The 17,324-nt window shown below is 38.6% G+C and overlaps 1 protein-coding gene across 3 annotated transcripts in view; it reads left to right on the plus strand.

Moving 5' to 3' along the window:
* C4H10orf67 (chromosome 4 C10orf67 homolog) overlaps window positions 1–17,120 on the plus strand; it is a 127,185-nt gene extending 110,065 nt beyond the window's left edge. For all 3 annotated transcript variants that reach the window (XM_058183163.1, XM_058183161.1, XM_058183162.1), the window contains one exon: window positions 14,511–17,120. In XM_058183163.1, coding sequence (XP_058039146.1) covers window positions 14,511–14,572 — 62 coding nt within the window. In that variant the 3' untranslated portion in view covers window positions 14,573–17,120. The remainder of the gene's footprint in view (window positions 1–14,510) is intronic.
* Window positions 17,121–17,324: the final 204 nt, after the last annotated feature.

Below are 17,324 nucleotides of genomic sequence, written 5' to 3' on the forward strand. Positions count from 1 at the left end.
GGTACGTCATAATATGAATCTATTGGTTTTGAATTAATTTGTTGTGTGAATGTAGCTGTTGTGACTTACAAATCATTATTACAATTTAAAGTGATGTGAATCCATCCAACTCTGGTTTATTGAATAAATCATGGTTTTAAAATAATGGTTTAACCCAGCATTTTGATCAATGTGATTAGTCCTACACAACAATGTAAACTGTAGAAGCAACTCAGGGAAGATCAATTGTCTCATCATCATTTTCTGCTTTGCTTTGGAGAACTTTATTATCTCTTCTCAATCAGTGATAAAATAGATAGTGGCAACATCCAAGCTTTCCACCCTGTGAAAAGAAAATCTCATGTTTACTTTTCTGGACTGAAGAAGACTTTTCTCACAGTCTGGTAGCCAGGCAGTATTTGCTCTTCGTTATCTTTAGAAACAGTCTTAATGAGTAAGAAAGACACAAATCCCTAAGATAAAACTGCCAAGGAATACCAACTCTTTGCATAGTTTGTCAAAAAGAGAAAGCTTAAACAAAACCATCTGATGCACAGAAGCAGCCCAAGTTCTTTTGATAGATTGCATTGTTTGTTTCTTCTTCTTTTTCAGCCCAAACAAGTCAAAAAGAAGATCAGATTTAAAAGCTAGGGGAAGTCAGGACTTTTTGTAAAATAAATTTAAATTCTGTATCTCATTTATTAATGAAAACTCTTTGAAACACAACATTTAGATCTGTTGTTATGTAATATTAGATCTTCTGTTCAAGTCAGTGGAGACTTTAATCAGAATAAAAATTTCAAAATTATGGAATGGGAAAAATTACTTATGATCCTATGATAAATAAAAACTTTTTAAGACTTGGGATTACCTATGAAAAGTTCCTCATTAGAATAGAATAGAATAGAATAGAATAGAATAGAATAGAATAGAATAGAATAGAATAGAATAGAATAGAATAGAATTTATTGGCCAAGTGTGATTGGACACAAGGAATTTATTTTGGTGCATATGCTCTCAGCGTACATAAAAGAAAAGAGAGAAAAAAATACCTTCATCAAAGGTACAACATTTACAACACAAATGATGGTCATAGGTTGCAATTTAACCCTTAGTGATAGCAAAAAAAAGTTATAGTCATACAGTCATAAGTGGAAAGAGATTGGTGATGAAGATGAGAAGATTAATAGTAGTGTAGATTTAGTAAATAGTTCGACATTGTTGAAGGAATTATTTGTTTAGCAGAGTGATGGCCTTCGGGGAAAAACTGTTCTTGTGTCTAGTTGTTCTGGTATGCAATGCTCTATAGCGTCATTTTGATGGTAGGGTTGAAACAGTTTATGTCCATGATGTGAGGGAACTTTTAAATATTTTCACAGCCCTCTTCTTGATTCGTTCAGTATACAGGTCTTCAATGGAAGGCAGGTTGGTAGCAATTATTTTTTCTGCAGTTCTAATTATCCTCTGAAGTCTGTGTCTTTCTTGTTGGGTTGCAGAACCAAACCAGACAGTTATAGAGCTGCAAATGACAGACTCAATAATTCCTTTGTAGAACTGGATCAGTAGCTCCTTGGGCAGTTTGAAAAAACTGGCGCAGAAAAAACAGTCTTTGTTGTCCTTTTTTGATGATGTTTTTGATGTTAGCTGTCCATTTTAGATCTTGCGATATGATAGAACCTAGAAATTTGAAGGTTTCTATTGTTGATACTGTGTTGTCAAGTATTGTGAGAGGTAGAAGTATGGAAGGGTTTCTCCTAAAGTCTACCACCATTTCTACAGTTTTGAGTGTGTTCAGTTCCAGATTGTTACGGTCGCACCACAAGGCTAGTCGTTCCACCTTACATCTATATGCAGATTCGTCATTGTCTTGAATGAGACCAATCACTGTTGTGTCATCTGCGAACTTCAGTAGTTTAACAGATGGATCATTGGAGATGCAGTCATTGGTATACAGAGAGAAAAGAAGTGGGGAGAGCACACAGCCTTGAGGGGGGGGTCCCTGTGCTAATTATACAGGTATCTGAAATGATCTCGCTTAGCTTCACCTGCTGCTTCCTGTTTGTTAGGAAGCTTGTGATCCACTTACAAGTCTGTTCAGGTATTTGTAGCTGGTTTAGCTTAGTTAGAAGAGTGTCTGGAATGATGGTATTGAATGCTGAACTAAAATCTACAAAGAGGACCCTTATATAGGTCTTTGGAGATTCAAGATGTTGTAAAATGTAATGCAGAGCCATATTAACAGCATAATCTATTTGCTCGGTATGCAAATTGCAAGGGGTCTAACAGTGGATCCGTGATGGTTTTCAAGTAGGAAAGCACTAGCCTTTCAAAGGCTTTCATGACTACAGATGTTAAAGCAACTGGTCTGTAGTCATTCAGTTCCTTGATGGTGGTGGGCTTCTTCGGCACTGGGATGATGGTAGAGCATTTGAAGCAAGAAGGAACATAGCACATCTCTAGTGATTTATTGAAGATATGGGTGAAGATGGGGGCCAACTGGTCAGCATAGACTTTTAAGCAAGAAGGAGTTATGTTGTCTGGGCCTGGAGCTTTTCCTGGCTTTTGTCTGTGAAATAGGTCCTGCACTTCCTTTTCTGTGATCACTAGAGGTTGTGAACCCAATGGGATGGGGTCAGTTGTAGGAGGCTTGGCTGTTGTTGGTGTGTCTGAGATGGGGTTTATGGAGATAGGTGGCTGTAGTTTCCTTTCAAACCTGCAGTAAAACACGTTCAGGTCATCTGCCAGTTGTTGTTTTCCTTCAGCCTGGGAGGGAGGTTTGCCATAACCGGTGATATTTTTAAGAGTTTTCCACATGTTTGCTGGTTCATTTGCTGAAAACTGATTCTTTAGCTTTTCAGAGTAGCTTCTTTTTGCTGCTCTGATCTCCCTTGTTAGTACATTTCTGGCCTGATTGTACAGCATTTTATCACCTTTCCTGTAGACTTCCTCTTTGGAATGACGTAGCTGCTTAAGTTAGGTGTGAACCAAGGTTTGTTGTTACTGTATATTTGCAAGTTCTTTGTTGGTATACATAGGTTTTCACAGAAGCTGACATATGATGTTACAGTATCTGTGAGTTCATCCAGGTCTGCAGAGGTATCTTCAAAAATGTTCCAATCAATGCAGTCAAAGCAGGCCTGCAGCTTTAATTTCGACTCCTCCGTCCAGATCTTCACTGATTTAATTGTTGATTTTGTGGTTTTAATTCTTTGCCTGTAAGCAGGTACAAGGTGAATCATGCAATGATCAGAGTGTCCTACAGCTGCACGTGGTAAAGACCGATAAGCATCTTTTAGTGTTGTGTAGCAATGGTCTAACGAATTATTGCCTGTAGTGAGACAATTGACATGCTGAAAGTATTTAGATATAACACTTTCCCATTGCAACCAAGAGAACGAGATTACTTGATTAATGAACTATAATAAATATGAATTACCAATTAATATTGTTTAAATTAATCTTCTCAATTAAGATACCCTTCAGATTGTTGAATTTCAGTTCCATAATCCCCTGCTAAAATAGCCAGAAGAGAAGAATGTTTATCCAGTGGTGGGATTCGGAACAGGTTCTATCAGTGTGTCTAGGTGGTCATGTGACAGGGTGGGCGTGGCTAGGTGGTCATGTGACACGGTGGGCGTGGCTAATTCAATATCACTCACATTAAGGGGTGCCTCACCTGGCCCCTTGTCTCCCAGTCATTCCTTGTCACACCCGGCCTCAACATATCTATAGATCTGTAAAAATGTTGTTCATCTTTTTTCAACTTTATTATCTACATACCGTAGCTGTATTTTCATAGACCACTGAAAGATAGAAATGCTCATATGCTTTGCCCAAGAGTGTGATAGGCAACAGGTTTTTAAGGAGCTGCCAGAAAGAATGGGGAGGGAGGCAATGTATTTTCCAAAGAAGCAGAAAGCAAAATAAGAAGCAATGGATGGAAACTGAACAAAGAGAAGCAACCTAAAACTAAGAAAAAACTTCCTGACAGTAAGAACAATTAAACTGCTTATCTCCAGAAGTTCTGGGTGCTTCCACAATGGAGGTTTTCAAGAGGAGACGGGACAGCCACTTCTCTGAAATGGTATAGGGTTCACACACACATACACACACACACACACACACAGGTCCCTTCTAAGTGCTATTCTGTTATTCCAACATCTTTCCCAGGATCTCTACTCAGATTTTGGCATCCTCAATTTTCCTGCCTTAGCAGGAGGTTAGACTAGAAGACCTCCAAAGTCCCTTTCAATTCTGCTATTCCTGAGCTAAATAGCTAAGACCTTCATTGGGGCCCTATCTCTTTTGCTCCCTCTGGAACTGAGCTGCCTCTAAACAATCATTTTAATAAGATTTTTAGAAACGTGCAGTTGAAAGTTCTTCATGTGTCCTTACCTTGAAGACCCAATTTCATTTGGAATTTAATCCCAAAATGATTTCCCTTTTAGCATTTCTTTTGACACTTCTCGAAAATGGACCCCCAAGAAGCGACATGTCAAAAGGCACCAGGGCTGCTGGTAGCCAAGTGCTAAGGCAGGATTTATCTCAGACCCTTGCTGTCTCTCATTATAATCTTCTTTCTTCCTTCCTCCCTCTCTTCCCGCTTCCTCCTTCTCTCCTTTTTATTCCCATCTCCTTCCTTCTTTCCCCTCCCTTCCATTTCTTAGGGGAGAAGGCGACTTCCCCTCCCCCCACAACTTTTAAATATTACCTTTATTAGGAGCCAGGGATGCTTGCTCAGATACCTGCTGCTTGTTTTTTCCCAAAAGAAAAAAAGAAATTGCTAGCCCAAGGTTGGCATTGTAAGTTTTTAAGGATTTCAAAAGCTGTTCTTTTAACTTTGTGGTCTTGCTTTTTGGGACAACCCTCCCCCATCCGCACCTCCTTTGTTTCCAAGAAAAAAAGAAATCGGAGGAAGGGAGAAGAGGGGGAGAAAAAATGCTACACACATACACACAGAGGTTGGAGAGCTCTCTTGCTCTCTCTCCAAGCGGCCCGTGTGCACACAGAAACCTCATTTGCGCTTCGTAGTAGGAAGAGGCGTGCTGTTTTGTTTGCCTCCAACAGATACACTGAGTGACCTGATCGAAGCTGATCCCAGCGTAGGGGAAACTGCGTGACCCACCGCTTGCCCACCCATCACCCGCCAGAAGCCCTTACTTTCGCCAAGCATTTCTTTGCCTACCTGATTTCCAGCTCCGTAGCATTTCTTGCTATCTGTGCAGGAAAACAAAAGTTTGTGGAATTTTTCTCTTTTGCAAGAAGTTGAAATTCATTTATTGCACTTTATTTTTAGTCCCACAACCTTTTGTTTCCCTGCACAAGAAACATAATGGAGAAAGGTGATGCAGCTGGAAATCAGGTAAGCTTCTGCCGCCCCCCACCCCACCCCCACCCCTGCAGTGCCAGAAGCTGCACGCCTTCCACTTTACCCCCAGAGCCCTGCGGCTTGCAATCTCCTACTGCAGAAGCCCCCTGAGTCCCATGCCCTCTCCTTCCCACCTCTTCCTTCCTGCACGCACATTGCATTCCCAAGCGGGGGTGGGGCGGTCCCAGGAAAAGGCCAGCGAGCAGAGCATAGAGGCACCCGGGCCACCCTTAGATCTGCGCTGCCACCTTGGCCCCGCCCCCTGAACGTACACACAGGAAGCTCCAAGCGTTCAAGGGCTGGCCTGGCATCCTGGGTGAAGGGCAGCACTCAGCAAGCAGTACCCAAAGACGCCAGGCCCTGCGCACCCGCCTCCTCCTATACTCACGCCCAGGGAACGGGCCCAGTCAGCAATTTAACAACCGGTTCGGCCGAAGTGGTGAGAACCGGTTGAATCCCATCACCGGGTTTATTTTACCAGGCTAGAAATGATGAGATTGTGAGTTCCAGATGTACCTTAGCATTGAAAAATTAGCTGGGTGACTTTGAACCAGTCACTCTCTCTCAGTCCAACTCACTCACAGGATTTATGTTGTGGGGAAAATAGGAGGAGGAAGGAGTATTGATTATGTTCACTGCCTTGAGTTATTTGTAGAAATAAGGCGGGATACAAATAAATAAATAAATAAAATATGAGAAATGGACCTAGAAACCATTTGACAGATATATATAAGTAATCCTTGATTTACAACCATTCGTTTAATGACTGTTCAAAGTTACAGTGGCACAAAAAATGACTTATGACCAGTTTTCACAGTTATGACCTTTCAGCATTCCCACAGTCATGCAATCAAACTTTGGGTATTTGTCCCTCAGCATGTATGTATGATGGTTATAGGATTTTAGGGTCCTGGGACTGATATTTCTTCTCCCTAAGAAGCTTCTTAAGGAGCTTCTCACAAGAAAAGTCAATGAGGGAAGCTAGATTCACTTAACAACCATATGATTCACTTAACAACTTCATGCTTATCAACCTTTCAAAAAAGTCATAAAATGGGGCATGATTAATTTAACATCTGTCTTGCTTAGCAATGGAAATTTTTGTGGTCATAAGTTGAGGACTATCTGTACTATTTCTTTGATCAAAGAAGAAGAGAGCATGACCTTGGGGTTGCTTTAAAGCCACAGTGAGAAAGGAATATTTTGTGCCTTTTCTGCCCAGGTAAAGAAGTTCCAACTTTCTGAAAAAGGATGCTGGATTTAATAGGCAGATGGTCTCATCAAGCAGGCTGTAAGGTTTTGATACTTTTTCTTTAAAATTTGATAATGAGCTGGACTGTTGTTTCAAAAAGAGAAAACAAAAAATAGAAATGAACTTTTATTTCAATGAAGGGAAATAAGAAACTCTTCAGGGATATGCATCTGGTGCTCTTCTACTTCTTTATAAATTAAAATGTAGTTCAGTTAAATAGGTGCAAAATATTTCCCATAATTTAACCTCAAAAGTTATGAAACCTAAACTGTAGCTAAAGGGAAATTATCTTGGGTCAAAGAAGATATTGAATCAGAGGGCAACATTGATGAAAATTTCATGGTAAGGATCATTAGGAAAGGAATTGAAAATAATATTGCCAACATTATAATGCCTTCCTACAAATATATAACATTTATTGCATCTGGAATACCATATATGTCTGATTGGCATGCTTGAAAAAGGGCATAATAGAGTTGAAAAAATGCAGAAAAAGGCAAACAAAATACCTAAAGATGTTAAAAGTACCTTCTATAGAAGAAGTGACTAGAACATACAAGAGGTTTTTTAGTTTAGAAAAAAGAGGGGCAAGAGGAAAATGATCAAGATATATCAAACCATTCTGTCATCGTCATCAGCCATTCAGTCATGTTTCGACCCTTGGCCGTTCTATGGATCAACTCTTCAAGCCCCTTTATCTCTCACAACCTTCTTCAGATCTGCCATGGTCATCCCGGTGTCATCAGGCCATGGAAAAAATAGATGCAACAAAGTTTTCCTCCTTTTCTCAAGCCTAAGAACCAGAAGTCACCTATTGGGAAAGACATTTAGAACAGACAAAAGAAAATTCACCATCACACAGTGCATAATTAATCTGTGGGAATTATTACTGGTGAATTGAGTAACCTGGAAAATTTTAAAAGCTTTTTATCAGATCACTCAGGGGTCTTATAGTTTTAAAGATTAAATGATATTTCAGGGTTGGGTGGGGGAAATGGTTCCAAATTCAAATTGTAAAAAGAACAATAGCCAACGAAGAGTATGGCTCTATTTCCTGCTTGAACTATTTATTTATTTTATTTATTTTATTTATTTATTTTGTCAAACACAACAATATAATATAACAATTATATAAAGTATAAGCATGAAATAACCACACAAATTGAATACACCCAAAGGGAATATTAGGACAGGAACGGTAGGCACGCTGGTGCTCTTATGCACACCACTTACAGACCTCTTAGGAATGGGGTGAGGTCAACAGTAGACAGTCTTTGGTTAAAGTTTTGGGGATTTTGGGATGAGACCACGGAGTCAGATAGTGCATTCCAGGCATTAACAACTCTGTTACTGAAGTCATATTTTCTACAATCAAGATTGGAGCGGTTCACTTTAAGTTTGAATCTATTGTGTGCTCATGTATTGCTGTGGTTGAAGCTGAAGTTGTCTTCTACAGGAAGGACATTGTAGCAGATGATTTTAGAGTTATGCTCAGGTCATGCCGAAGGTGGCGGAGTTCTAAATTTTCTAAATCCAGAATTTCAAGTCTGATGGCATACGGTATTTTGTTGTGATCAGAGGAGTGGAGGACTCTTCTTGTAAAATATTTCTGGACACGTTCAATTGTATTAATGTCCGAAATGAAGTGTGAGTTCCAGACAGGTGAGCTGTAATCGAGAATTGGTCTAGCAAATGTTTTGTATGCTCTGGTTAGTAGTGTAATCTTTCCGGAGAAGAAGCTACGCAAGATTAGGTTTACAACCCTTAATGCCTTTTTGGCGATGTAGTTGCAATGGGCTTTGGCACTTAGATCATTTCATATGAGAACTCCAAGGTCTTTGACGGAGTGATGGTCATCTACAAGGCCATGTCCATCAAGCTTGTATTTAGTGTTCTGATTCTTTTTTCCAATGTGTAAGACAGAGCATTTTTTTGTTGAGATTTGGAGTTGCCAAATTTTTGACCATTCTGACACAAAGTCAAGGTCTTTTTGAAGCATAGCAGCATTGTTGGTAGTGTTAAATAGTTTGACATCATTGGCGAAGAGAACACAATTACTTATAATATGGTCACAGAGGTCATTAATGTATAATATGAAGAGTGTTGGACCTAGAACATTGCCTTGGGGGCACCACTATTAACAGGAGCAGGATTTGATAGGGCACTGCCTATTTTGACCACTTGTTGCCTGTTTGACAGGAACGCAGTTATCCAATTATGGAGGGGTCCGGAGACGCTATAGGATTTCAGTTTTAGAAGAAGTTTGTCGTGTACCACTGAGTCAAAGGCTTTACAGAAGTCTATGTAAATTGCATCTATTGCTTTTCCCTGATCAAGATTTGTAGTCCATATGTTTTTGTAGTGAAGAAGTTGTAGATTACAGGATAATAATAACTATCTCAGAAGTATCTGGTTGACCAATGTGAGAATCATCTCAAACCTGAAAATGCAATAGAAAAAAATGCTCATTTTTGGCTTCACTCATTTGAGATCATAAAAGGATGCAAGTCAACACAGAGCCACAAGCCTGCTTTCTGCATTGTTAACCATATCAGTTCAACATCTGCTAAAAAAATATAGTACTTCCAGCAATGAGCCCATAAACATTGACGGTAGCTTTTCTAAGATCATAAGAATGACAACTGTGTTTCTTGTTGTTAAAAATGTATATGCTGCCCAATCCCAAAATGACTAAAGTTAATTTAAGCTAAACTAATTTTAATTTTATTTTATTATTTTGTATCAGTGATGCAATCATTGGCTGGCTGGCTAGTTTATTTTTTAAGTCCAACACCTTTTAATTGTTAAAGGAACTAATTAAACTAGCTGAACTTCAAAGAATATACAATATTTGCCCAGTCGTGACAGTACTGTTGCAGTAAAATAATTTATAGACCTTTGGTTTCTGATTTTCCCTTTCTAAAAGAACACATTTATTATGTAAACTTGACTTTTTCTTCCAGCAAAAAGACACAGGAATGTCAGATCCTTAGAACTGGGTGACAGTATCTTATTGAAACATTATGGTGATAACTTTATCAGCAGTGTGTGACATAGGGCGGCACCAGACCATAACATGTGCCTTTGTCATAGGTGTCTACAAACATTTCAGATAAATTGCTTGTCTGTTTTGAAAGAAAGCCGATGTCTCCTTACCTCTCTCATCTACTTTGTTGTTGAATTTAACTTTTTAATGTACGATTTTTGAATTTGAAACTAAAGAGCCAGTCTGAAGGACAAAACTCAGATGCAACATTACTAGTGACACTTTAAATGGAATTTTTCATTCAGACTTTGACATTAAACTAGAAAGGCCTTTTTGCTGTGACCATACAAGCATAATAAATTCTGTATGTTTGTGATACTGAATGAATCTTGCCCATATGCTGCACTGCAAGGCTACATGAATGAAGCATTTACCAAATCAGGCCCACCACATTAAACAGAAAAACAATCTTTATTCATGGTAACTTATCAGTTTCAATTAATCAACCTTAACAATGGAAATTCTGATGTGCTCAAGCAACTTGAAAGCAATAGGTCATCTCCAGGGCAGCCATGTTGTGTCTTTGTGTTCATGGCTTCAAACAAAGCAACATCTCCCATAAATGTCCATATTCAATTCCATATAGCCTGCATAGCTGTTTTTAAGCATTGAAGCTCACTACCCTCGCTAATGTATCCACCTTCTCAAAGATTGTACTGGGTTTGTGTGCGGTTTTGTTGTTGCTAGATGTAATGGTTTTCTACTATTTTGAAGCTCTGTTAAGATCAAACAAAGGAAAAGACATTTCCATTGGATGACCATCCTTTCAGTTCCTCTGCTGCTATGTGAATAAGCATTGTGCAAGCCACTCCAGTGGAATTGAAAGGGGGTAACCATTGGTTTGATTTGGTTACACGGTTTCCTAAAGCGCTCCCTCCCACTGCCTTAGGGTCTGTGAAAGGTCCGTGACCCGTTTAGAACTGCCAAGTGAAATGTCATGTTGCCCCTCCCAAATGAGAGTATCTGCATTCATTTGATCAGTATAAAAAATGATTGGGGATGGGAAGATCAGGGCTTTTGAATTGCAATTTATAGCAGTTTACAAAAATGCACATTGTTGGAAAAGAAAACATGGAAGTGTTTCTTTCTAAATTGCATTACCTGTGAAATGTCATTAGTCTTTTTTAGGATATTTGCATCCAATTTTTACTATGAAACCTGAGATAGGCTTGGAGAAAAGAAAGAAGCTAACTTTTCTTCTTTGTATTAACTCTTATCCTCTTGTTGTCACGCTCAATTTCATGTTGACATCCAAACATCTGCGATATCAATTTTTATGCTGGTTTTGCAAAGCCCTTGTTTGAACTTTTCTTTTAATGATAATTGCCTCTGTGCTAGCTAGTGCTTCAGATCAACATAAAACTCGTATTTTCTTAGCTAGAGATAGATATTTAAATGCATTTCTGTTTAATTTCGTAGAATTTGCAAATGATAATTGGTTACAATTAGATGGATTTTTTAATTTTTTTTCCTATTACCATCTCCTCTCTATTCTTTCCCATATATTTTTTTCCAAAAAAGCTTTTTAAAATATTCAGACAATATAAAACTAATCCATTGCATTGGAGGTCCCTATATGAATAATTTTACATTTGTAAATTTCAGTTGAAATGCATTGAACCTTTACACTTGGGTGTTCAGCCTCCCTCCCTCCCTCCCTCCCTCCCTCCCTCTCTCTCTCTCTCTCCCCTCCCTCTCTCCCCTCCCTCCTTCCCCCCCCGCCCCGCTCTGTAAAATCTGATTTTTCAAGCGAATGTATATTCTAAAATTTCCACAACAGGGGACTGATGTTCCAGATAGAAAGGGACAAGCAATATTTAATTAGAAGTGCATGAATCTTTGAACTGGACACTTGGCTGACTTCTCCTGTCTGCTTTTCCTGCCAAAGAATTAGAGGTTTGCTGTCACTACTTGCAGTGGAAATGGAGAGTAGTTATTTATAGAAATTCTCTCACAGATGTCTGCACACCTGCTTCCCAAACTTCGGAAGGTTTTGAACAGGACAGCAGTATTTCACTAAAAGCTGCATTGGTAACGTCACCTGATTAACTGCTAAGCTTGAAGACGTCACTTTCCACACAAGAGCAACCTGTGTGTGAACAATAAGACGTTTGCACAGCAGCTGGAATAGAAGCTCACATGTAAATGAATGCTGCCTATGAAAGGAGAGCACCCGAGCCTTTTTGGTGGCATTCGCCTCTGCTTGAGAATTCTCAGCTAATAGGGATCCACAATGGAGATGCCACCGTTTTGTCCTGACAGAAGTTTCTGTGCCTTGAACAGCTGCATCTGGCAGAAGTTCAACAAGTGTAATTTTTCCCAGCCAGGAGGGGCATGGGTGGGGGAAGGCTGCACCTGCTGAACTTCTGTCTTTCACAAAACTCTTAGGAGTACAGGAAGCTTGTTAGTAAAATACAGCCTCCCTAATTTCACTGTGTTCTACAGACAAGCAGTCTGTTGTTGAAAACCACTTCACCTCTTTTCAAGGACTGCTTTTTTTTTAAAAAAACAAAACCTTGCATTCCCTATACTATGTATAGACGTAGCACATCTGATCACATGGCAGGTATGGAAAGACCCACTAAGTTAAGGGATTTCATCCAAAAATGGACCTAAGTTCCTTCTCTTAGATGTGAACCTTGTTCACAATTATACCATGATCTTATGTGCATCTACTCAGATGTTCTAAAGCCTAATGAAACTTCCATAGAGATGTATAAAGGAGGAAAAACATTGGATACAATCTTATACATATCTTATATATCTTATATATGCCACCAAAGTTTTTTTAGCCTCTTAGTCATACAATTTTTTAGGTCTTCTCACCATCTCTTAAAGGTTCTCCAATTCAGGAGAGTGTATTTCAGAGTAAGAAATAGTAGGCTATAACGAATGAAAGTACTAGATTTTGTAGAAATCCCTGGGTTCAAAGTTATACTTAACAAAAAATTTCATTGGCAGAACGTGGAACAGGTTATCTGCCTTCCTCTCCTCCCACTTCCCTTTAGGGTAAATTAACACAGCAGGAGAGAATACACTATTAGAATTGTGTTAATATTAGTATTGTTTGGTTTAAAACTATTAAAACCATAAAGTTTGCATTAGAAAAATGTTAATTATAACTAATCAAGGAGGGAAGCAACTTAGAATGAAGGAGACATTTCCTGACAATTAGAACAATTAATCAGTGGAACAACTTGCCTCCAGAAGTTGTGAATGCTCCAACACTGGAAGTTTTTAAGAAGATGTTGGATAAACATTTGTCTGAAATAGTACAGGGTTTCCTGCCTAAGAAGGGGGTTGGACTAGAAGACCTGCAAGGTCCCATCCAACTCTGTTATTCTATTCTAAAATGCTAATCAAAGATTCAAGTTTTGTTTGCCAGTCTGCCAGGAGACAAGTAAGTACAAGAAATGGATAGACTACTAATAGGTTTCGAAGTGGAAAAAAATATAGTAGATACCTATGACATATTTACAGGGAGCCAATGCAGGTCTGAGAAGTGAATTTGTATGTGTGTGTGTTATGCTTTAGAGTCCAATCAATTTTATAATTTACATAAATCCAAACCCATTGTTTATAACTAGTTATTCAATGAAATCATTTCTCCTTCTTTCTAAGCTACTCAAAAGCATTTGCATTCATTTGTCCAAAAAATGGCGTTCAGAAAAACCTTTCTTAGTAATAAAATTGACAGCTTGTGTATTTTATGTGGATTGTTGGTTTTTTGTTTGCAAACCCTAGTTTTATTCAATTGAGCCAAGATTCTGAGTTTATACAACACAGAGACCCATGATGTAACCACATAGGCTTGGTGTATCCCACATATTAGGTTAAAATGTTATGGAGTCATTTTGTCATGCCAACAAAAGCAAATGTTCTATAGATGCACAACCAATTTTTAACAATATCCCACGAGTTTTCTCCTAAAAGCGTGTAGGTTGTTTTTAATGAAGTCGCATAAAACTCAAACCAAATTAATATGGTTCTTGAATGTTTAGAAATGGGACAGATTGTATCATGTTTATACTACAGAATACCATAGACCAGGGGTCTCCAACCTTGGCAACTTTAAGCCTGGAAGACTTCAACTCCAGGAGTTAAAGTCCTCTAGGCTTAAAGTTGCCAAGGTTGGGGACCTCTGCCATAGACAGAATATTGAGTATACTGATGAGGGAGACTTTTTTCATCCCAGAAATTTTCACAGTCTTAGCTCACAGACCAGACATATTGCATAAAAGTAAAATTAGCTCCCATAATATATGCTGCTAACTTTTCAAAACCGTAAGACACTGTTCTGCAATCCAAATGCTACTATGGTGGCAATGCTTTGTAGTCTAAATGTACTTCACCAGAGTTAGCCTCATTGGGAATTTAATAATCTGTTTTTCCTACATTGCCTGACAATAAATTTAATGCAGCAGTTAGATTTTAATCAGGACAAGATAATTTTTAGTGATAGTGGATGATGTGGCCCCAACAACCAAAGTTTGATTCCTTATATTGTAACATAAAGCCATGGTTTAGTTAGCCACTGTTTATTATTAACCATAATCAAATGCAAGCCATGAAGCACGGTTTAAAACTTTATTAGCTGGATTCACAAATACATTAAACCCAAATCAAACAAAGCATGCAAACATTAGTCTATACTTTGATGACATAGCCCAATTTTCTGGCCCACATGATACACTGAAAAATAACTTCATTACACAGGCTAGATTTTCATTACATGCTACAGCCATAACGTACCTTTCTGTAATCCATCAGCCAAGCAAGATACCATTTTACCTTGCTTCCTATCAAACAGACCTGGGTTAGATTACACATTCTCATCTTTCTTTCTTTCTTTCTTTCTTCTGCAGATGAGGAAGAGGTTGAACAATCAAGGTTACTGCCTTCACCTCTTGTGTCTATTGGACACTGATGTGGGTTGGAGTCCTCTACCTTATCTGGAACAATTGTCTGCACCAAAAAGGTTGAATGCTTTCAGTTTTTCTAAAGTTTAGAAAGAACCCAAAACCAATTGGCCAGATGAGAAGCCATTGCTCCTGAAAGCGCTTGAGCACTTTCTGCCCAAATGTTACAATGGTAGAAGTGAGTCAAGATATTTATTTCTGGGGCACTGCTTCTAACTGTTAAGGAGCATTGGAGTGTTTATCCTGCTTCAAAAATAAATAAAAGCGTTAAATAAAGAAATTTAGGGCCACATCTCTCTGAATTATTATTCTGCAAAAGACTTACCATTAAAATGCAATAAAAAATTAGTTGCTAAACCAAGCTTGATTTCTAAGAATGCAGACTTTGTGGAATGTAAAATCAAATCTGTTCTGTCATTCCATCAAAATAAAATGACTTTTTATTTAAATAGCTGTCATTTTAAATAGGGTGAACTAGAGAACTTTGAAGATAAAATACATTTGTCCAATCTGTTTTAAATACCCCTTTCAAGATATATTAGCCTGAAACATAGTGTTGAGGTAGTCCAAGATTCATCATGCAGCACAAAATATTGCTCCTGGCATATTTATTTTTACAATGTGGGGCTTAGATTCACAGACCGTATTAATCCACATTGTGCTGTGTAATCTACAGCAGATTCAGGCAATATGCTAAAGCATAATAAGGCTTCATTTTGATTAATGTATCAGGTGAACTCATTCAGGGTTTGTTTTTCTGCTGCCTTTTGTGTTGCTTTAGCGAACCTTGGAAAGAACAACTGATACTGACTTTCTAACTGATTTTAGGCTTGTAGGTCAGATTTACTCAACCTGTTGATCTTTAGATTTGTTGGGAGTTAAGCTTCCAGAATTTCCAGCTGGAGATTCTGGTAATGATTGATTATTCTGCAGGTGAAATTCTCTTCTCAGCACATCCCAAGGATAAGAGCTTGGGGAAAAACTGGTTTTAGTATTTAATCTCCACCCAAAGCGTGCCATAATTTAGTTGGGTACTTCTTTCCAACCTAAAGTATATTTCTTATACTTTTAAGCTTGTAAAGTGATGATGAAGTTCAAGAATGCCTCATGATTTTGAGCTATAACTACATGCTTACAAATACAAATGAAAGATGAGGGGGTAAAAGTCGCTGAACAAAACAAAGGTACTTTGGTAAGTGACTGCCTCTTGGGCACTAATTGGCCATTGATTTTGTACGCCTAGCCTAGTTGCACCAAGATCACAAAATGTTTGTCTTGTTTGGGCTTGAAGCTCCAAATTCTTTGTGATTACCCAATTAGAATGAAGCTGATGGCAACCAGACAGGATGCAAGAGTGAAATGAGCAGAAACTCGGTTGGGGGGTGACAGTGTTTCCCCCACACCCTTTTCACACAATGGCCCTTTGCAAGCCCCTACCGTTCTTCAGGCTTCAGCCCGGCTCCTTTTACTCTGTGTGCCAGAGGCATTTCCAAAGGATTGTTGCCCTAGAAACTTGGTTTCAACCTCCTGCTATATATCAACAAGCTTGTTTTAGCAATTCCCCTGCCTGAATTACAGTTACACAGTTTGGCGCTTCTTTCAAATTTCCTCCCATTACTTGGGCCAAAGAAAGGCATTTTTCCTCCTTTAGAAATGAATTGGCTTAATTAGTAAGTAGATTAATGGCAATGGCTGGTGAGTTGGTTTCCAGCAGAGTTTCACCAGAGAGGGTTAATCGGAGTCAGGGCTGGAATCGTTCCCAGAACTGGCTGCCAGCCATTTTCCATCAACAAATCAACCCAGAAACAAATGCACTAGCTCCTCGCAGTTCCTATCAGAGAAATAGAGATGATGAGTTTCCTTTGAGAGCCACCAGCAGCAAAGCTGCCCAAACATGTGGTTTTTCCGCTGCAGGGCCATCAAAGGACACCCAGATTCTGACTTTGCTCAGCATTAAATTCAAACTTTCAAAGTCCTTGCCCAAAAGATGGGCAACCCAAGTGAGAGAATGAATGAGGGGGGGGGAATTCAAGCCTTCCCTTCTTTCTCTCTTCTGCAGCCTCTTCTCTTTTTCTGCTTTCTCGTTTCTCAAATTTAATATGAATTGCCAGTCATGAGAACCTGCAACACCAAGCTGCAAAGACTCTGGTCTAAATTATTTTTCTGATTTCCAGATTTCTTTTAAATCTACTTAAGATCAGTGTATATTCTTGGAAAGTCTTACTCACGTTTATGTGAAATCACCTTTGCTTTTAGAGCTACCACATCTGGGTAGCAGAAATCCAAGCAGCCACTAGATGGTGAGAGAGAGTTAGAATTTTCTATTTCATTCTGGTGGGTTAGTAGCTGATGGGACCTCTGCAAGACTTTTATGCTGAATTTATCCATTGAAAAGTTTATGGTTGAACTGAAAATTTGAATTTTACCATGTTGGCCTCATATTTGCAAATGATGTGTTGCTTTGCCACTATATCAAGAACAAAATTGCATTTATGGACCAAAACTTCCTTTCTGACGTCCGTATTGTAATCTGATGATGGAAATTTGAGCACTGCAACAAATTTGGGGGAAGAGTGGTTTGGAATTGCTGAAATGTTTTAACCAAGTTTTTCATTTCCATCCAAATTCTGTTTCGGAAATAAACATTAATCTATGTGAAACTAATTTCAGGAATAATTTTGGTGTAGTATGTCTGCAACATTATACCGAGTTACAACATTTTTATGATCCCAATATTTAAATAAGAAAGTGAATAATAGA

The sequence above is a fragment of the Ahaetulla prasina genome, chromosome 4, assembly GCF_028640845.1.
Source record: "Ahaetulla prasina isolate Xishuangbanna chromosome 4, ASM2864084v1, whole genome shotgun sequence".
In the NCBI taxonomy this organism is placed as follows: domain Eukaryota; kingdom Metazoa; phylum Chordata; class Lepidosauria; order Squamata; family Colubridae; genus Ahaetulla; species Ahaetulla prasina.